Raw genomic sequence first — 21,985 nt, forward strand, 5'->3', positions numbered from 1 at the left:
AGACCAGGTCCTAAAAGGTGCTGTGGCTTCCCACCTGGCCTCTCTCCTACATCACTCACCCTGGGTGAAGCCAGCTACCATGTGGTAAGGATGCTCAAGCAGCCCCCAGAGAGGCACATGGAATGGAGCTGAGGCCTCCAGCCAAGAGCCACAAGATGGCCATGTTCAGTCAAGCCTTCAGACAGCTGTGGCCCTGACTGACACCCAGACCATAACTCTTGAGAGTCCCTGAGCCAGAGACACCCAATTAAGCTGCTCCCAAATTCTAACCTGAATTCGCTGTAAGATAATACATGCTTGCTATTTTAAGGAGTTAACCTCCTCACCCCACCCCACCCCCTGACCCTGCAGCTGAAAGGGAGCCCCAAGGTCAGACACCAGCTCATGGTTAGAGCCTCCTTCCAAGGCAGGTCTCGCACGCTGCAGGGAGGCTGGCTGTGTACTCACCTTTCCGGGTCCTGCAGGTGGAGCAGCAGGTACACACTGCGGGGACGGGGGCATCATCAGTGATACCCCTCACCTGGACAGGGACCAGCCCCAGGCCAACAGGGAGGCCCAGGGAGGTGTGGGCATCCCCATATGTTCACTATGGGGGTCCCAGGAATGTGGGTCTCTGTAGAGACACCAAGGTGGGCGAGGGGATCACTCTAGATTCCGCTTCCTCACAGGTGCTAGAAAATGCCCTTGTCTGGTGCACAGAGGCCAGTCCTTGTGACCTGCAGCCCAAGGGAAGGGAGGGGATGAAGTCCAAGTCTCTTCTGAGAAATAACTCCAACTGCCCCTTCTCTCTCTCTCTCCCACTTCATCATGGCCTGCAGAAAACCTGCTCACACTGACCTCCGAATCCCCAAAGGGCTCTGTGTCTGGCCATTTGGCCCCAGTGGCTAACTGGCTGCTACCTTACACACTCCACTGGTCTTGGTGTATATCTGGGCCTTGGTATACAGTGTGTATGTGTGTGTATGCACGCTCAGCTATGTCTGATTCTTTGTGACCCCATTGACTGTAGCCAGCCAGCTTCCTCTGTCTATGGGATTCTCCAGGCAAGGATACTGGGGCGGGTTGCCATTTCCTTCTCCAGGGGAATTTCCTAACCTAGGGATCAAACCCACATCTCCTGCATTGGCAGGGAGATTCTTTACTATTGAGCCACCTGGGAAGCCCTTGGTATACAGTAGGTGCTCACTAAATACAGGCTGTCTTCAAGTTCATGGAGGGCAAAGATCATTCTTTCAATTCCCTTTGTACCCTTCCCTGGGTTCAATGCCAGACTTGCAATAAATGATGTCTGACAAAATACCTCCCAGGCCATTTATTCTGCAGGGTGGGCCACAGAAATTGCATGGTGTTATTTTATACCAATGGGCATGTATATTTTTATTTTACATAAATTATTACATAATCTCTTATTCCATTTTGTACATTGTTCACTAGGCCTCATGTTTTCAAACTATACCTAAATGTGCATTGAAACTGTTGCTTCCAACAGCTGCACACAACTCCCTGGGGTGTGCAGCCACCACCTCCTACCCAGCCTGTCTTCAACAGTGGCCTGCCGTCCAGGACTGGCAAATTATTAACACCTCAACTGCTCTCCTCACAACCCCAAGATGGAGGCCAAATAGGGATTCTGGTATCTCACCTTCAAAGGCAAAGGCTGAAGCGAACTGGGTTCCTTTCCTGGTCCAAGGACAAATCCTCTGATAGTGACCGCCCAGGGAATCACTCTCAGGAAGGTTCTGAGATTGAACATAGGCTCGGTGGGGACAAGAGTGGTGACTGCTTGGTGACGTCGGCCTCGCTGCGTTGCCATCTCTGCCCAGGCCCAGGGTCACTCAGTCAGGACAGAAGCCCAGACTTGGGGCCATTTCCCAGACCAAACCACTCGTGGTGTCCGAGGCCAGGGCCAGGAAGGGCACACCAGCTGGGCCTCCTTTGGCGGACTTCCTCCTAGGCACCCTGACCCTCCCCTCCGGGGTTATGACAACTCCAGAGCCTCTGACCTGGGTGCTTCTGCCCTCGACACAGGCTCTGGGCCATCTTTAACCTGCCTTTCTTTCTGAGCTGCCTTTTATTTTAGGCCCAGAGCAGCTAGGGCGAAGGCAAAACAATGGTCCCTGTCCTTCCTGCTAGGTCAGCACCCCACTTTCTGGCCCCGAAATCACAGGTGCCACGGCCAAGGGTGGGCAGTGAGGAGAGTGCATTTTGTTGCAGTACAGTAGGCTCTCTGGTTCTCCATGAACTCCACTTGCTCAGTCTGCAGACCTGCAACCAGAGTGCTCTCCTGCTTTCTGGGGCATCATGGAGCATGGAAGCGGGCAGGGCCAGGAAGACAAATCAGCCCAAGTCCGTTTCCATCAAGTGCTGGCCTGGGAAAATATTCAAAGCCCAGGGGATGCCCCCATCGCCTTCTCTTTTATAACTGAAGTACAGCTGACTTACAATATTTAGTTTCAGGTGTACAACATAGTGATTCAATATTTTTTATAGACCATACTCCATATAAAGATGTTATAAGTAACATTGGTAAGACTACCTTGGTGGTCTAGTGGATAAGACTCTGTGCGTCCCCTGCACAGGACACAGATTCAATCCTGGTCAGGGAACTAAGATCTCACACGCCACGTAGGGTGACCAAAAAGGAAAAGAAAAATCTCACATAAAACTGGCTATATTCCTGCATCCTTGTCACCTATGTTATGTTCAGTGGTTTGTAGCTCTTAATTCTCCTCACCCATTTTACCCTCCCCCAACCTTCTCCTCTCTGGCCACCACCAGTCTGTTCTCAGTATCTATGAGTCTGTTTTTATTTCGTTATATTCATTTGTTTCATTTTTTAGATTCCACATATAAGTAAATATACACAGTGTTTGTCTTTCTCTGACTTATTTCAATAAGCGTAATACCCTCCATCCGTGTTGCTGCAAATGGCAAAATTTCATTCCTTTTTATGACTGAGCAATATCCATCTCCTTTTAGATCCTACCAGACCTCTCTTTTTCCCAGTTTTGAAACTGCTGCAAATACTCCGCCAAGGGGAAGAGTAGGCAGGAGGCCTGGACTCTGGTCCTGTGTGGCCCTGGCACAGTATGTGCCCTCTCTGAGCCCACTTCCTCTGTTCAGTTTGCCTCTATAATGACAACATAGAAAGGGACTGCAGGCCACCCAGACTCACTTCCTGGCCAAAGCAGGAACTTTGTACGTGACTAACTCTGGTTTGGGCCCTTCCAATGTCAGGGATCTCACTACTTCACAAGGCAGCCCATTTCCATTTTAGACACTTTAATATTAAAGTGCTTTTCTAGGTAAGTTAGACAGCAACAAGAACAGTAATAGTAGCTACTACTTAGAGTGCCAGGCATGACCCTAAGCACCTTCACATGGCTAATTTCATTTGAATCCTCATGACAACTCTGCACATGGGGCTAGTCATTCTGTGCGTTCAGATAAGGACTCTGTGGTGCAGAGAGGATAAAGCGCTTGCCCTGGCCACACAGCTGGTAAGCGGCTGCCCCCTCGGAACTCTACCCCATTGGTTTTAGCTCTGTCCGCTGAGCCTCACAGAATCGCGACCCTTTATCAAATCAAAGCGACAGCTTTCATTTGAGGCTCAGTAGCTCAGAAACTGATCAAGGGTGGAGGCTCACATGCCTAGGAGCCCGGGAGGTCAGAGGCCAAAGATGCTCAAGGAAACCTGATGGCCAGTGGGTGAGTGGATAGAAGGCACTGACCCAGGAGTCGGGGCCATAGGAGAATGCCACCAGAAGGCACAAACCTGATGACAGCTACCTTCCCTGGGCCTTTGTCTCTTCGTTGATAAAATCAGAGGGTGAGATTGAGTGATGCCCAAGCTCCCTTCCTGCCTGGCCTTTAGGGATTCCACACTAAGTTCTCCTGGCTCAGGGACAGGGTTCCCCTACCCGAGGTGGATCTCACCCCCATGGCCAAGCCTCCATCTCCCCAACCCTAGTAGGGCTAAAACATGTCTCTTCCAACAGAAAAGCCACAATCTTCAATCCTAGGTAGAGGGGACATTCCCGAGAGGGGAGGAAACTGGTGGATGCCAGGCCTGGCTCTGAGCTGGTCTCCTTTTCCTGGCGGGGAGCACACGCTGTCATTCCCAGGGCAACCGTGAAGCTCCTTTCCCATCCATGTCTTAGACCCTCAAGTTGGGTGGGCCTGGAAGGACCCTGTTCTCAGGACTCTAAGATGCCCCCTGCAGGCTGCATCTTACAGCACATGACCCAGGTCTAGGTGACCTGGACATCCCTCTTTATACATTTAAGGGCAGGCGAGCCACCTGGCACACGTCACAGCCAGAAATTGCCGCAGTGGCCCTATATCCACCCCCAGGCTCAATGTCCCATCAAGTGAGAGGGCCGGGGGAGATTCAGAACCATGCCCTGCAGCCCACCCCCTCCCCATCTACCCTCTGCTGGCAGCAGCAGTGCTCAGCCCTGTAACCTCCCCTAGGAACAGTCTGGGGAACCAGAAGTGCTGGCCAGCTCCCTACCCCTCCAGTCCCCGACCCCAGCCTCCACAAACCAGAAACCCATTGATGGATCAGAAGTCGGTGGGTCCCAAATGTGGCTGCACCTTGACAGCACCATGTATCAGGGTCTCATCCTCAACATACTGAATCCCCTGGGGGTGGGCCCAGGACTCTACACATTTAATAATAAGGTCCCATGTCAATTCTGGCACAGGGACCCCTCTCAACCAGGGCAGACACAGAGGCAGAGGTGTGGTTTCATACAACCCTGGCCTCCACAGGAATTAGATCTCAGGGCTAGTGTGGCCTTGGCACATGGTGGCCCAGGGTGAGGTTTATGGGGTGGGGGGGGTGGGCACAAGAAGGGGATGAGATGGCAGAATGAGAGGATAGGAAACACCGTGTCAAGAAAAGGGACCACGGGAACCGTAGCCCTGGATGTGGGGGAGGAGACACTCAGGTGCTCATGACAGGTGAGCCCTCCTGGGAGCACGTGGATGGAGAGGAAAGAAAGAGAGAAAGCTGCCTTAGCCAAGGACAGCTGGGCCAGTCGCCTCTAGGCTTGGTCTATGTACCACTATTCAACCACCTTCAACACCCTCCCAACCCAGATAATCAGATGGAGGAGGCAGGACCCTTGGTGTAGGGGACCTAACTCTGCCCCCATCAGAGTTCCCAAGGCCAGCTTCCCATCCTGGCCTGAGTGGCACTCAGTCCCTTGGCTGACCTGAATGGTCTGATGGGCATCTGTGTGAGCGGTGAGTCCTTGGGGAAAGAGTCCTAGGGTGGCCTGGGCCTCTCACTAGGAAAGCAAGGCCTAAGAGGTGGGAAAGAAGGGAAGTGAAGTGACACCTACCTGAGCTGCCAGCGCTCTCAGAAGCACTCCTGGACATCTTAGGCTGGCCGTGCTTGCCGCTGGCCCGCCCAGGGCCCGGTGGAGGGGGGCTTGAGGGAGCAGGGGCGCCGTCTCCCCTGATGGTGGAGAGATCCTGCATGCTGAAGCTCCGGAGTCGCTCCGATAAGGCACCTTGTCCCTGGACGCAACACAGAGGAACACCCATCAGAGGCCTGCCCCACAGGCCAGGGGCAGCCGTGGGGGACACACACAGGAGGCACACCCATCAGAGGCCTGCCCCACAGGCCAGGGGCAGCCGTGCGGGACACACACAGGAGGGACACCCATCAGAGGCCTGCCCCACAGGCCAGGGACAGCTGTAGGGGACTCTGACAGTCAGCACAGTAGAGACCAAGCCCCTGGAAGGACTCCGCACAGGGCAGCTGCCCAGCGTACTTGTGGGAAACACAGAGGGGGACCCGGCCCAGAATGTTCCAGGGCCTCTTACAGGCTCAGCCAGTTTCTCTGCCTCCTGACTCTCCTCTCCTTCAGATGCCCCCACAATAAAGCAGGGCCTCAGCCAGACCCAGGGTGGAGGAAACGACCATTGCCTTCAGTCCCTACTCTCCAGGGCTTGTCTGTGGCTTCTCCAGCCTTACATAAATAAAAATCTTTATATAGCTACATTTTTCTCAATCCTCAGGAAACAGGAATCTGGCCAGAAGATCAGAACTTAATAATCTAATAATCTTAATAATGTGCTCAGTCCTTAGTCTTTTCAAAGGAAATCAAATGCAGACAATATTTTTTTAACGTATGACAACAGCAATTTCTTTTATCTACTCATGTGACTGTCCATGAGTCACACTGACTGCCACTGGTGCATCTGAGATTCATAAAAAAGCCAAAGGTAATGAATCAGGAAGGAAAAAGATGATATTAAAAAAATAATAACATACATGCAACAAAACCCTGCTGACTGTAACCATTTCTGTCTTGCTTGCTCAAGTCGCTTCAGTTGTATCCGACTCTTTGCAACACTGTGGACCTTAGTCTGCCAGGCTCCTCTGTCCATGGGATTCTCCAGGCAAGAATACTGGAGTGGGTTGCCATGCCCTCCTCCAGGGATCTTCCCAACCCAGGGATCAAGCCTGCCTCTCCTGCATCTTCTGCATCACAAATGGATTCTTTACCACTTAGCCACCTGGGAAGCCCTTTACTGTCCTGAGGGAGCCACAGACATCATGTCAGGCAGAAACTGTTCTTTTTGTTTAGGAAAGCAAGATCGATCCACTATACTTATGAAAGGGAAGGGCCTTGTTGTCTGGATGAGAGAATCTGTCATTGTGAAAAGGATCGTAAGGCAGGCACAGGGACGATGGCGTTGTCTTAGGTGCACCTTGGGGGCTGGAGGACAGACTCCTGTTTGCAGAAAAGGAAACCTGAAGTGGGAGGGGCTGGTAGGATACTGGGGTTATTGAGGATTGGGTTGGGACCTGGAACAAGACGTGACAGGCAGACTTCCCTGGTGGTTCAGTGATTATGAATCTGTCTTGTAATGCAGGGGACGCGGGTTCCATCTCTGGTGGGGGAACTAATATTTTATACATGGCAGAGCAACTAAGCCCCCGCAACAGCAACTAGTGTGTGCATAAGAACTAGAGAGTCCATGTGCCACAAAGAAAGATCCCGTGTGCTGCAATGTCTCCTGGAAACTAACAACAACACAGAGAAAACTATTTAAGTAATCAAATACATATACAATTAGAATATGAAATCCAGGCAAAGGGTATTTGGAGGGCATTATATGAAAAAGGTGGGCTTTCCACGTAGCTCTAGTGGTAAAGAACCCTCCTGCCAATTCAGGAGACATAAGACATATGGGTTTGATCTAGGTTGGGAAGATCCCCTGGAGGAGGGCATGGCAATACTGGAGTATTTTTGCTTGGAGAATCCCATGGACAAAGGAGTCTGGTGGGCTATGGTCCATAGATTTGCAAAGAGTCGGACATGACTGAAACACCTTAGCACGCATGCACATAAGAAAAAGGCAGAAATTGTCCTGGTTGCCTCCGACATTGCCCTGGGACGATGGCGGGCAAGGGGTGTGAGGCTTAACCTACCAGATATGACAGCTGGGTAGCCTTTGCCAAGAAAATGAGGGCAGGACCGGCTGCCCAGTATAAACCCCTCCAAATCCATCAGTCAATGACCCATGATATTTCTACTCAGAAACATTCATGATGACATCTAGAATTTAGAAGAAACAAGACTAAAGAACAAAAACTGATCCTGAAAAGAGGGAGGAAATATTCTGATAATTATAATGGAGTAATTCAATATTAGGTTAACATTCAGGAAAACTACTTATAAATTTGCTCTTTCATTCATTCTTCCATTTATTCCTTTATCTATTTCAGAAAGATTTATCAAGGATTGGCTATGGGCAAGACACTGTACTAGGTGTTACTAGGAAGTACCAAAAATATAGCTCGATTTCTGACAAAATGTAAAAAGACAAATGGACAAATAACCATTCAGAAGTGCCATAGCAGAAGCTACAGAAAATGAAGATTAAGAACCACACAGAGGTAGAGAATGGACATGTGAACACAGAGGGGGAAGGGGAGGTCGGGACAAGTTGGGAGATTAGGATTGCCATATATACACTACCATGTGTATATTCCCTGGGAACTCAGGCAGTAAAGAATCTGCCCACAATGCAGGAGACCCAGGTTTGATCCCTGGGTCGGGACGATCCCCTGGAAAAGGGAATGGCTACCCACTCCAGTATTCTTGCCTGGAGCATCCCATGGACAGATGAGCCTGGTGGGCTACAGTCCATGGGGTCCCAAAGAATTGGACACAACTATGCGACTGACACTACATGTGTAAAGTAGATAGCTAGTGGGGACCTGCTGTATGGCACAGGGAGCTCAGTTTGGAGCTCTGTGACAACCTAGAGGGGTGGGAGGGGGTCAGTGGAAAGGAGGTGCAAGAAGGAAGGCATATATGTATTCATGTAGCTGATTCACTTCATCGTACAGCAGAAACATAACATTGTAGAGCAATTATACTCCAATAATAAATAAAGAAACCACAGCTCTAGAGTCAGGCCTGGATTCAGTCCTATCACTTACAGCTGGATGACCTCAACCTGTCATCTGTAGAACAGCATCCATGTGGCAGGAGGGTGGGGAGGAATAATATAATCCCATAATAATGGGATGATGGCATAAACTGTCCATGACAGAGCCCAGTGTGTAGTAAGTGGTCCCAAAATGTCAACTATGATGATGATAACATATTACTCTAGCTACCTGAGACATACAAGTTGCTGCTGAAATAAAAAACAGAAAGATCAGGGTCTTCCCTGGTGGTACAGTGGTTAAGATTCTATGCTTCTGATACAGGGAGTGTGGGTTCGATCCCTGGTCAGGGAACTAAAATCCCACATGCCACACAGTGTGACCAAAAACAAATTAATAAATAAAATATAAATTAAAAAAATGAGAAAACTCCAAATGCATTTGACCACAGTGAGACAGACTGTTAACTGACCATCCAAAAGTCATCCCCAGTCCCATTCTGAAAATGGTGAGAAAAAACAGATTTCGCAAACTCCCTCCTATCTACTATGCATGGCCATGTGATGCAGTTCTGGACAATGGGAGGTAAGGGGAAACCTGCTAAGGGATTTCTGGGAGAGATATTTCCTCTGTCTGACATGCAGAAGGAGAAAGGCCTGACCCTGCTTCCTGCTTTCTGCCTTTGAGTGTGGGAACCGCTACCTTGTGACAAAAAGACTCACCAAGACATTCACCCGGAGCCTTGGCATCTCTAAGACACCGGGATACTGACAGTGTCCGCTTACTCCTAGACTCCTTGTGAATGATGTTCATCAATTATAAGACATATTTTTCTCACCTCTGAAATTAGGGTGAGTCATACGATTGTTTGCTTTATTCTTGTTGTCACTGCTTACACACGAATGCACTCGGTCATTATTCCTGAAGGCAGGACCAGACAAAGGAAACTCGAGACTGTTCACTGTTAACAAACCAAGACCTACTGGAAGAAGGATTATGAGCCCAGGTTATTTAAAACACATTCAACTGACACCTTCTAGTAAGATGCAGAAAGTGGCAGAATGGGAAACAGCGACATGGATGAAAATCTCAGAGACAAAATATCTGCATCACTAGCACTCGGGAGAGCACAAAAAGTGATGTGGCTTCATCATGTATGGATACTGATAAGTGATTCAAAGGAAGCTTAGAAAGACTTCAACCAGTTTGTTGTGTCTATAGCTTCCCTTTACTGCATGTATGCAAGTGACACGCAGAAAAAATCTAAAGACTCCAAAAGAGTCACTTTAATAAGTAGAACTAGAGGAGTTCCTTGGTGTGTGTGTGTGTCAGTTGCTCAGTCATGTCCGACTCTTTGCGACCCCATGGGCTGTAGCCCGCCAGGCTCCTCTGTCCATGGGATTCTCTAGGCAAGAATACTGGAGTGGGTTGCCATTCCCTTCTCCAGGGATCTTCCCGACCCAGGGATCAAACCCGTGTCTCCCTCATTGTGGGCAGATTCTTTACCGAATGAGCCACCCGGGAAGCCCCAGTTATACCATGTTAATGGCCCAACAATTACATTTGTGAAAGTGCCTGCTGAAAGGTCACAGGGTTTCTTTTACTTATTGATTTTTAAAATATTTATTTATTTATTATTTTTGGCTGCATCAGGTCTTAGTTACAGCTCGTGAACGTCTCTCTAGCTGTGGCACGGGGACTTAGTTACCCCGTGGCACATGTGATCTTAGTTCCCCCACCAAGAACTGAACTCGAGTTCTCTGCATTGGTAGGTGGACTCTTAATCACTGGACCACTTAACCACAGGTAAGTCCCATTACAGGATTTCTTTTAAAACAACTGTGTCAGGGTTCGCCAGTGGTTCAGTGGTTAAGAATCCACCTTGCAATGCAAGGGACACTGGTTCGATCCCTGGTCCAGGAAGATCCCACATGCCTCAGAGCAACTAAGACTCTGTGCCACAGCTACTGAGCCCTCGCACTGCAACGACTGACGTCTGTGTACCTAGAGCCCTGCTCAGCAATAGGGAGCCCACACACAACAAATGAAGAGTAGCTACAAGTGAAGAGTAGCCCCCACTCACCGCAACTACAGAAAGCCCAAGTACAGCAGTGAAGACCCACCGCAGCCAAAAAATACAATAAATACATCTTAAAAAAAAAAAAACAAACAAACAGTGCCAGAGGAGGGTGGGAGCAGAGGAGTAAGACTGGCTTTTCACCTGATGCCCTCTTTTGTACTTTTAGAATTGTGTACAGTGAACACGTATCACCTTTAACGTAATAAATCCTTACGTTGCATTTCCAGTAACACCCACAGCACTCTTCCATGACCACCCTGCGGACCCCAGTCTGTAAATATGAGGCTTGCATGATGCTGACAAATGCCATCTAGACCAAAAAAATAACATGGGATTGTTTAAAACAAATGAGAAAAGAGGAGGAAGAAGTGGTTTCTCCAGAAGTGGCCATGTATTCACTCTCCAGCCTTGAGAGCCCGGTCTCAACTCTGCTTGGGGGACCCCGACCCAACAACTTGGTCCCGCTCAGCCTTGCAACCTCACTGGGAAGTTAAAGGACTGAGTAAGATTCCCTTCTGGAATTCCCAACTGGAGAATTTTAACTTCGAGATCTATGGCCTTCTCCTCTACAGTTGATTATGTGGCTCAGATTGCAACCCTAAGACTTTCCAGAGTAATTTGAAAATCTCTAGAGTAAATGTTGGGCCTCCCAAGGTAATTCTGAGGAAAGGTAAATAAAATTCTGGTGTGTGTGTCTTTAAATTCTTGTATCAGTTTCCTTCCCAGCCAACACCAGGTTCAGAATATGAACCAGAGGAAAAGCTGGGAAGTCTGGAGCCCTTTCATGAGCCAAGGTCAGCCTGCTTCAGGCACACTGTGAGCACCTGCCCCAGGACTGTCACACTGCAGGTCTGCACTGCCTTCGGCATCTCACCCCTGGAAGAACCTCCCCGCGGCCCAGTATCACGGGACCAGAAAGGGAGATGTAGTCAGCCTTCCGTGAAAACGAATCTCCTATTTGTATTCTGTCCTACTTTGAGCTCTTTATCTCCCACCGTATTATAAGCACGGTCTACCCAGCCCTGTTGCAGCTGCTTGTTTATATGCTGTTTGTCTGAACAGACTCAACCTTGCTTTTTTCCTGGCACGCTGATACCATGTGGCCCAGTGGCTCTCTCAACTCTTTAAAATACCAGAAATCCCACAGAACTATGTTGGGGGCAAGGAAGGGAAACCTATTACTGATTAATTTTTTTTTTCCTGGCTAAAACCCAGAAAACTGAACCATGTCACTGAATTTTCTATTAATCCGAGATCTTTATTTGTGTGTGTGTGTGTTCCAGTTTTATTGATGTATTTTTTTCCACTTGTATTTTTACATTAATTTAATTTATTTATTTGACTGTGTCCAATCTTCCTCACGTCATTCCGGATCTTCCACTGCAGCGCTCGGACTCTAGTGGTGGTGCATGGGCTTAGTTGCCCTGTGGCCTGTGGGATCTTAGTTATCCAATCAGGGATCAAACCCAAGTCCCCTGCATTGCAAGGTGGATTCTTAACCGCTGCACCACCAGGGAAGTCCCTCCATTTGCACTCCATTACTATATTTTTCTAATTTTATAGATGGATTCAAGATATGAGCCTTAGGGGCTTACAAGTACTTTCACGTACATATTTATACTTGACATGTATTGTAATTTCTTTTTAATTTTAAAAGATTTTTTTATATAATTAATTTTTTATTGGAGTATAAATGATTAACAGTGTTGGGAATCTGAGATCTTTAATTCCTAATTCTCCCCCTAATTTGTAAGGAATAAGAAATCCATGTAGCAAACACACACCAAATTCTCTTTGTTTTAATGCTTTTCTTAATCGGGGGAGCAAGTGTGTTCCTGGGAAAACCCACCAGACCTCTACTAATCTGATACTCTAAGTAAAAAATTTACCACTAATAGAACACCTGCCATTAGGGCCCACAGAGCCCCGATTCAACACAGTCACTAAGTCTGGCTGCAGGCCCTTGAGGAGGTCCCCTTTTCCAGAGGGACACAGTGGGGAAGGGACACCAGGAATCCCACTGGGGGCTGCAGCAGGGCATAAAGTTTAGCACACCTCACCTCGCACCATATCTAAGGCCTGTGACTGATGACAATGAGAATAAAGTCAGAGGGCTTCAGTGAGTCAGTCAGTTGATAACAAAGCCACCAGCAGTAACCACAGTTCCCATTGGTGATTCAAAGAGCGTGAGTGCTTCCTTCTAGATTCCCATGGGGTACCCACCTCCCTGACACAGTTGCCTCTACAGCTACACATGCTCCACACCAAGCCCGAGCAGGCTCCTTCTCAGCATGCTTGATGAAGGCAGGGGCCTCCGTTTCTGCCACAGAAGTGGGTTAACACACAAAAGAGAAAGAGAATCCTTCCCACCATTGCATCAACGGCAGCATCGATCATCAAACCCAATTCACTCTCCAGGCATCAAACAAACAAACAAACAAAAACAAATAAGTTAATCGCATGTTAGATGCCACCACGTTAACACAATGAGAGGCTCTGGGAGGAGGCTGACCCCGGCTCTGGGATTAACGCACATGTACACACACGGGTGTCGGCGGGAGAGACACCGGGCTTGGATCCAGACCATGGGCTGGTAGGCAGAGGTGGCTACTGGCCTCTCTCCCCGACTGGATCAGTTCGAAGTTAGTCACACCTCTCAACGGGGTTACCTGCCCTTCTCTGAGGTCCAAAGAGGAGACAAAGGGAAAAAGTCGAGCCACCTGATAAAGGGGAAAAGAAAAAAAGCCATGGGCACCAAGCCTATGAAATAGGCACCATTCTGTTGCCCTGGCCTCAGACTCTCACTCATTCACTCATATTCCTTCATTCACCACCAATGCTAATAGTGTTCCTGAAGCTCTGAGGGAAGCCCGGTGGAGGAAAACATGAATATGAATCATGACACGGTTCCTGCTTCCACTACTCTTGCCTGGAGAATCCCACGGACAGAGGAGCCTGGCAAGCTACAGTCCACGGGGTCGCAGAGACTCAGACACAATTGAGCAACTAACATTTTCCTGCTCCTAAGGGCCTCACAGACTGGCCAGGCATCGAGACACAAACACAAACAAGTCAGCAAAGGACGGATGACAGAACACATGACAGACGTTCGAGGCCCAGAGAGAACGAGAGCAGTGCTGGCAGGGACACCCAGAGAGGCCTCGTCCAAGAGTTCAGACTGGAGTTAGAGACGAGGGCTGCACCTTCAGAAAGGGAGAGGAGGCCCAGAGAGAATGAGAGCAGTGCTGGCACGGACACCCAGAGAGGCTTCCTCCAAGAGTTCAGACTGGAGTTAGAGGTGAGGGCTGCACCATCAGAAAGGGAGAGGAGGCACAGAGAGAAAGAGAGCAGTGTTGGCAGCAACACCCAGAGAGGCCTTGTCCAAGAGTTCAGACTGGAGTTAGAGACGAGGGCTGCACCATCAGAAAGGGAGAGCAGGGATATTGCGGCTGGAGAGTTGTCGGAGCCAAGGCGTCAGAGAGGAAAACCTGATTTGGGAAACTGAGATTGAGCCAATCAAAGAAGAGGCTCAGGTGCCTGATGAGCAGCTGGAGGTAAGTCTGGAAAAACTGTACTTTGTCTAAACCTGGACTTCGATGAGAGTGCCACTGATGGTTTCTGAGTGGTGACCCAAGTGGATAAAGCGGGATTTTAGAGTCACTTCCATGGAGGCTCAGATGGTAAAGAATCTGCCTGCATTGCAGGAGACACGAGTTTGATCCCTGGGTTGGAAAGATCCCCTGGAGAAGGGAATGGCAACCCACTCCAGTATTCTTGCCTGAGAATCCCCATGGACAGAGGAGCCTGGTAGGCTACAGTCCAAGGGGTCACAGAGTCAGACATGGCTGAGTGACTAACACTTAAGAGTCATGAGAACATTCCAGATATACTGTGTGGCCCACACGGAGAATGGCCCCTGGTGTGTGCTCTGCCTTTCTTTCTCAAGTTGGAGCCAGGCACATGGATGTCTGCAGGGAAGACTGAAGTGCGGGACTTCCCTGCTGGTCCAATGGTTAAGACTCCAAGCTTCTACAGCTGGGGGTGCAGGTTCCATCCCTGGTCGGGTAGCTAAGATCCCACATACCTCATGGCCAAAAAACCAAAACATAAAACAGAAACATTTTGTAACAAATTGTACAGAAATATTGTAACAAACTCAATAAAAACTTTAAAAAATGGTCCACATTAAAAAAAAAAAAAAGGGACTAGAAGTGCCCTTAATGGGAGATGAAGTGCAAAAATGAAAATTAACTGGTGAGGGAAGACTGGTTTGGAGCACTGGCTGGATCTGAGGTGCCCACAGTAGCTGCTGAGGAGGTGAGGAGCAGGATGGGAAATGAGGACATTGTGCAGGATAACGACAGTGCATGAATGAGCAGAATCCCTGTAAACCAGAGCTGGGCCTGGTCCTCTGAGCCAGGCCATCACTCAAGTGATGGGCTTTCAGGGTCATCAGGAAGGACTCCAGCTGTCCCAGCCCTCACATGCAGAAGGCCACCACTGAGACCCAGCCAGAAGCCCTATCTGGTCCTTGGAGAGACGGGACCCTGAGGGAGCTTTGTGTGAGGCAGATCCCTGTTCCAGGATCTAATTTCTTTTTTCTTTCTTTTTATTTAAGTATAGTTGATTTGCAATGTTATATTAGGACATTGTGGTGCTGGAGAAGACTCTTGAAGTCCCCTGGACAGCAAGGAGATCAAACCAGTCCACCCTAAAGGAAATCAATCCTGAATATTCATTGGAAGGACTGATGCTGAAGCTCTAATATGTTGGCCACTTGATGGGAAGAGCCGACTCATTGGAAAAGACTCTGATGCTGGGGAAGACTGAGGGAAGGAGGAGAAAGGGGCAACAGAGGATGAAATGGTTGAATGGCATCATTGCCTCAACGGACATGAGTTTGAGCAAACTCCAGGAGATAGTGAAGGACAGGAAAAGCCTGGTGTGCTGCAGTCCATGAGGTCACAGAGTTGAACACGACTTAGTGAATGAAAAACCAATTAGGACACAGTGATAAAGCTTTAGAGAATCTATCTTTAGTGTCTTTTTAAAAATTTAATTAATTCACTTATCTTTGGCTGAGCTGGGTCATCATTGTTGTACTCAGGCTCTCTCTAGTTGTGGCTAGGCAGGGCTACTCTCGAGTGGCGGTACTCAGGCTTCTTATTGTGGTGGCCTCTCTTGTTAAAGAGCACAGGCTCTATGTACATGATCTTCAGTAGTGGCGGCATGCAGGCTCAGTTGCCTTGCGGTATGTGGGATCCTCCTGGACCAAGGACTTGAACCCATGTCCCCTTCATTGGCTGGTGAACTCTTAACCACTGGACCACCCGAAAAGTCCCTATCTTTAGTATCTTAAGGTAACTTGTGACCCACTGCCCAGCATTTAAGTGTGGCCCAAGCCTTGCCTGAAGAGCTGACAGACAACCTTAGAAGTACCCAGGGTTGGTTCTAAAATTCTCAGTGGCAGACTGGCATCTCTCAGGCCCTCACCACTGGGTCATCCTGGCCAGGGGGTGAGATCCAAGCAGAACATGGTTAAGGAAGCATTGGTCTGGTGTGTGTGGAGGGGAGGGTGCTGTGGGGGTGTCTGGAGTGATGCAGGAACAAGCGACTGGCAACTAGAGTCTCACTCTCAGCCCAGCCAGGCCCCTAGCGTCTGTGAGGCCTCGGCAGCTACTTGGCACTAGGGTCTCCGTGTTCTCCCCTGTTCTCCCCTGTGCAGTGAGGGGCTACGGACGGCGGCATCTAAGGCTCCTGTTCTCATCACTCACAGGGTGGCATTCTTCTCTCTCTCAGTGGGGGAGTGGGGGCAGGGGCTCATGTGTTGTACAGAAGCTGCTGCCCAGGCACTGCCCGCCTTGAGCCTGAACAGGTGGCAGAAGTCGACCCCAGAGTTAAGAGGGACCTGAAGCCCAGGGAGGGGGAGTGTCTCTCCCAGGGCCACACAGCACAGGCAAGGTGGACGGAGCACAGGCAATGCCCAGCTGTGCTCATGCTACCGCATCCAGAGGAAAGGTGGGATTGTAAGTCACGTGATGCCAGTGTTGGACTTGTTTCTTTTATTTGGTTCATCAGTGAGTAAAGATCATGATCAACCTCAGGGTGTAAATGGACACAGGAGGAGTGACCAACAGGCAGCCTCCACATGAGCTCTGCATCCTAAGAAGTCTCTGTGGACATCACCTCATGACTATTTTGCGGCAGAAACCATCATCATGCCCATTTTGCAAATGAAGAGACTGAGGCTCACAGAGATGCAATAGCAAGTGGAGGAACTGAGGTTTGTTGTTTTTTTTTTTTTTCCCCTCACAGCATGTGGGACATTAGTCCCTTGACCAGGGATTGAACCCACACTCCCTGTATCAGAAAGAAGCAAGAAATCCTAACCACTGGACCACAAGTAAAGTCTTGGAGCTGGGATTTCCAACCTGGGTCTGCTTATTTTCAAAGCCCACACTTGATACTAAGCATTGCTCTTCTGGCTGTGACAGCTAAAAATAGGTACAATCGTCCTTCATTCCTCTACTATTTACTGTGTAACTGGTAGGGATGCAGACAAGACATGGCTATAAATGACGGCAAGAGAGCCACTGGGGGCCATGAAGTGAGAGACTGGTTTCACCAGGAATCTGAGGAGGCAGCTGTGGAGGATGCGGCTCTTGATTCTGAAGGGTGGATAGGATTTCAAACAGTTGGGAACAGAGGCAGATGAAGAATCAGCATCAGAAGAGGTAGGAAAGAGAAAACTCTAGAAATAGCATGTTAATCACTCAGTCATGTCCGACTCTTTGCAACTCCATGAACCGTAGTCTGCCAGACTCCTCTGTCCATGGAATTCTCCAGGCAAGAACACTGGAATGGGTAGCCATTCCCTTCTCCAGGGGATCTTCCCAACCCAAGGATCAAACCTAGGTCTCCCACATTGTAGGCAGGGTCTTTACCATCTGAGCCACCAGGAACACCATATGGAGTTGCTATTGCTAGACCAGCACAGGAGGTGGCGCTGTAAACACAGTACAAGAGCCAGGAGCAACTAGACAGGAAGGCAGGGATCAGTACAGGAATGCACAGGCCTCAAGCAGGGACAGTGGCAGTAACACTTGAGTGGCTACTGCAGTAGTCCAAGCTAGAAGGGAGGGTGATGGGAAGAGGGCAAGGAAGGGAGGAAGGGAGGAAGGAAGGAAGGAAGGAATGTCAGATGGGCAGGTCTTGAAGAGTAAGTCAGAGGAAGGAAGAGCATCAAAGATGACTAAGATTTAGAGCTTGGGGACCAGAGAGGATGGTGATTTCATTATCATCAGAAAGTTGGGACACAAGAGGAGGGGTAGATTTGGAGTTAGGTACCTGGTACTAATGACCAGGAAAGAGGGAGATGTTCAGAGAACCAGTAATGCTGGACTTGAGACCTGGGAGAGGAGCTGATTTGGGAGCCAGGAGCATCAGGTGACAGCTGAAGGCGAAGAAAAGGATGAGGTGGCTCTGGGGGTTACAGGAGCAAGCTGGGGTCCTGGAGAATCCCAACACAAGGGAGCTAGGGGAGGGGGCAGGGAGAGACATATAGCCGCTGATCATAATTGCAGGCAAATTGCCTGAGCTTTGGCTGGCAAGTCAGCAAAGTGTGAAAGCGGGCCTGGACCAGGGGAGAAGATGGAGAAACAAAAGCTCCATCATGGGCAGTGCTGTAAGTTGAGTCTTTATACCCCTGTTTTCCCGGTGAACCTTATATAAAGGCCTCAAAGGGCTGATCGGGTGAGGGAGATGGTAGAGACGAGTGTCGAGGAGGAGGAGGCGACCATCCTCCTCCACGGAGGCTGTGGTGCCATGGCCACAGCCACTCATGGTGATCCTAAAAGTGGTTTCTCAGACCTCCTAGGTTAAACCACGCTCAGAGTGGTCCTCAGAGGCACACGGGCATCTCTTCTTCCACTGTGACCCTTGGTGCATCCAGCACCATCATCCCCATAGGCCAACTTGGAACAGAGGTGGGGCAAGTGACATCAGATCAGTAACTCTTCCCGAGCGCCGGCCCACCGACTTGTGAGGCTGAGTCTCTTGCTTGTGTTAATCCACCAGAGTGGATTCCAAATAGAAATCCAGAGAGAAAGGGCGTTAGGTAACAAAGGCGAGTGTGGCAGAACCACAGTGAACAAGGTTTGCTTGGTTCTGTTTCAGCTTGTTTTGGAAACAAGCTCCAGTGCAGGCTGATTTGTTGGGGAGACTAGAGGGCAGGGAATACTTCCAAATTTTTTCAGTGGGTTGTCCATACGGTTTAGATAATCTTGTTGTTTAAACAGTTGCCGTAGTGAATTCTAAACATTGATTTTATGTCACACAGTCCTTGGCTGAAACAGAAAGAGGGCTAACCTGACGTAAGTGAGCACAGAGGCTGGGAAATGTTGCTCTGAGGGGTGAAGGGACAAGCACGAAGCTTCCTGGAGTCCCTGGGTTTGGCGGACACGAGGGTGTGAAGCCACACAAGGGAGACACGGGAACCTGGATGGGCCAGCTGTCTTTTCGTCTTCCTTGGAAAGCATGCCTTCCAAGCATGAGTGGATATAGGGAGATGTTATAAAAAGAAAATCAATATTTAATTGATATAATTAATTAAATGGGTTAATTATAATTAAACCTGATTAATTATAATTAATCTGACAGACTGTAAACAGGTAGGTTTTTTTTTTTTTGTCTTTTGGGTTTTTGCTAGGAAAAAAAAAAAGGCAAACAACTCCAATCTGGTCAGAAATCTCAAAACACTAGGCTTATGAACTTTCCAGAATTAGCTTCTGGTTCCAAAAATAAAGTTCCATGATCATTTGAAAGCAGCATTTTATTCAAGCAAGATTTTCAGATAAAGCAATGATGGATTAAAAAATAAGATTGGAGGCAGACAACTTTTTTTTTTAAATTATGGTGAATTGTTTCATAGAGTTTATTTTTAAAGCAAAAAAGAAGGTGAATTTTTTTTTTTTTTCCAATGAGTGGGAAGACACTGTAATTTATCTCTCTGTGACTGTGCCTAGCTATTTGGATACTAGGGCTATAACCAAGGCTTGGCTACACCCTGGTGGCCACTGACCATAATTGTAGGCAAAGTGCCTGAGCTTTGCCTGACAAGTGAGCAAAGTGTGAACGCAAGGCTGGACCAGGGGAGAAGGTGAAGAAGCAGAAGTTCCACCATGGGCAATGCTGTAGGCTGAGTGTCCATCCCCCTCTTTTCCTGGTACACCTCATATAACAAAGGCCCAAAGGGCTGGGCAGGTGAGGGACTAAGGGGCCTTGGTTAAAGCAGAGCACTGTAGGCAGGAAGATGGAAATAAGGCAAAGGAGAACCCAAGAGGCAAAACAGAGTTCCTGGTGCAGTGCTGTCCAGGAGAACTTTCTGTGAAGGTGGAGCATCCTGTCCCTGCATCAGACACTAGCCACACTGGCTGCCGAGGACTTAAAAGGGGGTTAGTGAAGACTGAGGAATTGAATACTAAAACTTACTTAATTTCAAATAATTTAAGTAGCCACATGTGGCAAGTGGCTATCATTTTGGACAGAAGATTGGAGGCCTCAAAAAGTTTATTCTTCAGATCAATTAATGAGGTTTAATGAGTGTAAAGCAACAAACAAGATGGCAGTTTGGCTTTTAGTGTTGGTTTTTTCCTAAATGAGGAACAAGGGAAAAGAAACCAGAGCCACTTATCACCAGGAGCTCACAAACTAACAGGAAATATCCGATTCTAGGGAGGGAAGAGAAGGCAATGGCAACCCACTCCAGTATTCTTGCCTGGAGAATCCCAAGGACAGAGGAGCCTAGTGGGCTGCTGTCTATGGGGTCACACAGAGTCAGACACAACTGAAGCGACTTAGCAGCAGCAGCAGCAGCAGCAGGGAGGGAAGAACCCACAGGCAATCTGGGGCAGAAGCATCCCTTGCACACAGAGTGCCAGCTTTACTGAGAGCAGTTGTCTTGAACAGGTGACTCTAATAACATTATTGGCGCCGCTGAAACTGTTCTGGGATAGGATCTCCAGGGGAAGTAAAATGGCATTATTTTCCAAGTTATGAGACAAGTAAAACACAAGACTGGTTTACCAGGCCAGAGAACTGGGCAGATGGAAGAGACGGAGGATATAGTTCAAATGTCAAGGGGAATGAGGGGGCCTGGATATCTCACAGTCTTAAATTTTTTTCTTTTTTTTCTTTAGTGAAAAGTGTTTATTAGGAAGAAAAGAGTATAGTTTGTGTGGATAGACACACGGGCAGAGCCAGAGAGAGTCACTAAAACTCTTGCTCAATTGTTTTTTTCTCACTATGGTTTCTCATGTGAGAATGTATTTTGCTTAACTAATTAATTTCTCCATTCCCTTTTCCAGGGGATCTTTCTGACCCAGGGATCAAACCCAGGTCTTCCACATTGCAGGCAGATTCTTTGCTGTCTCAGCATATCAGGGAAACCCAATGAATTTCTAGAGAATTATTTTAAAAAAAAGAGCTTTCCAATTCTAGTCTTAAAAAGATGTGGGGCTGAATATTCCCTCCAGGTGGAATTACTGACTGGGAAATATTAATAGCTAACATCTAAGTTCAAAACCAACCAAAAGACTAGGGACACTTAGAAAGAAAGTACTAGCGAAGTGTGTTCCCAGGAAGGAGACAGAGCAGCTGTCACTGAAAACAAAGATGCACCGTTACTTCCCAGGGACAAGGACTAGACCTTGGGGAAAACTGGGGGATATGTTGGGGTTAATAGGTCTGGAGAGACATTTCCAATGTGCAATATTTTTATTTTAGATTTTCTAGTTCTAGGATAAAACATCAATAGCAACTTAAATTCGTACAGTGACAGGCTCTATTTTCTTGGGCTCCAAAATCACTAATGACAGTGACTGTAGCCATGAAATTAAAGATGCTTGCTTCTTGGAAGAAAAGCTATGACAAACCTAGACAGCATATGAAAAAGCAAAGACATCACTTTGCTGACAAAGGTCCATATAGTCAAAGCTATGGTTTTTCCAGTAGTCATGTACGGATGTCAGAGCTGGACCACGGCGAAGAATTGATGCTTTCAAACTGGTGCTGGAGAAGACTCTTGAGAGTCCGTTGGACTGCAAGGAGATCAAACCAGTCAATCCTAAAGGAAATCAACCCTGAATATTCATTGGAAGGACGAATGCTGAAGCTCCAATACTTTGGCCACCTGATATGAACAACTGACTCACTGGAAAAGACCCTGATGCTAGAAAAGATTGAGGGCAAGAGGAGAAGCCGGCAACAGAGGATGAGATGGTTGGATGGCATCACTGATTCAATGAGCTTGAGCAAACTCCAGGAAACTGGACAGGGAAGCTGGGCGTGCTGCAGTCTATGGGGTCTCAAAGAGTTGGACATGACTGAGCAACTGAACAAATGGTTAAAAACCTTCTTCACACTTCATGATTATTTGCAAAAACCCTTCAAACATTCTTTTTTTTTTTTTTTGAGAAAGGGCTCAGGCCTCA

General features: G+C 48.2%; 1 protein-coding gene across 16 annotated transcripts in view; it reads right to left on the reverse strand.

Annotated features, from left to right (window-relative positions):
- Positions 1-21,985, reverse strand: part of REEP1 (receptor accessory protein 1) — a 136,750-nt gene that overhangs the window by 12,438 nt on the left and 102,327 nt on the right. For 3 of the 16 annotated variants that reach the window (XM_086326578.1, XM_086326576.1, XM_086326579.1), the window contains exons 6-8: positions 13,031-13,216; positions 5,349-5,526; positions 448-483 (exon numbers count right to left, since the gene is read on the reverse strand). In XM_086326578.1, coding sequence (XP_086182704.1) covers positions 448-483; positions 5,349-5,526; positions 13,031-13,216 — 400 coding nt within the window. Of the gene's footprint in view, positions 1-447; positions 484-5,348; positions 5,527-13,030; positions 13,217-21,250; positions 21,593-21,985 lie in introns of those variants that run through there. The other 13 variants (XM_086326587.1, XM_086326584.1, XM_086326590.1 and 10 more) reach the window with 6 other exon arrangements.

The sequence above is a fragment of the Bos grunniens genome, chromosome 11 (genome assembly GCF_055505025.1).
Source record: "Bos grunniens cultivar Pamir isolate PY7600 chromosome 11, Bosgru_T2T1.0, whole genome shotgun sequence".
NCBI classification, from domain to species: domain Eukaryota; kingdom Metazoa; phylum Chordata; class Mammalia; order Artiodactyla; family Bovidae; genus Bos; species Bos grunniens.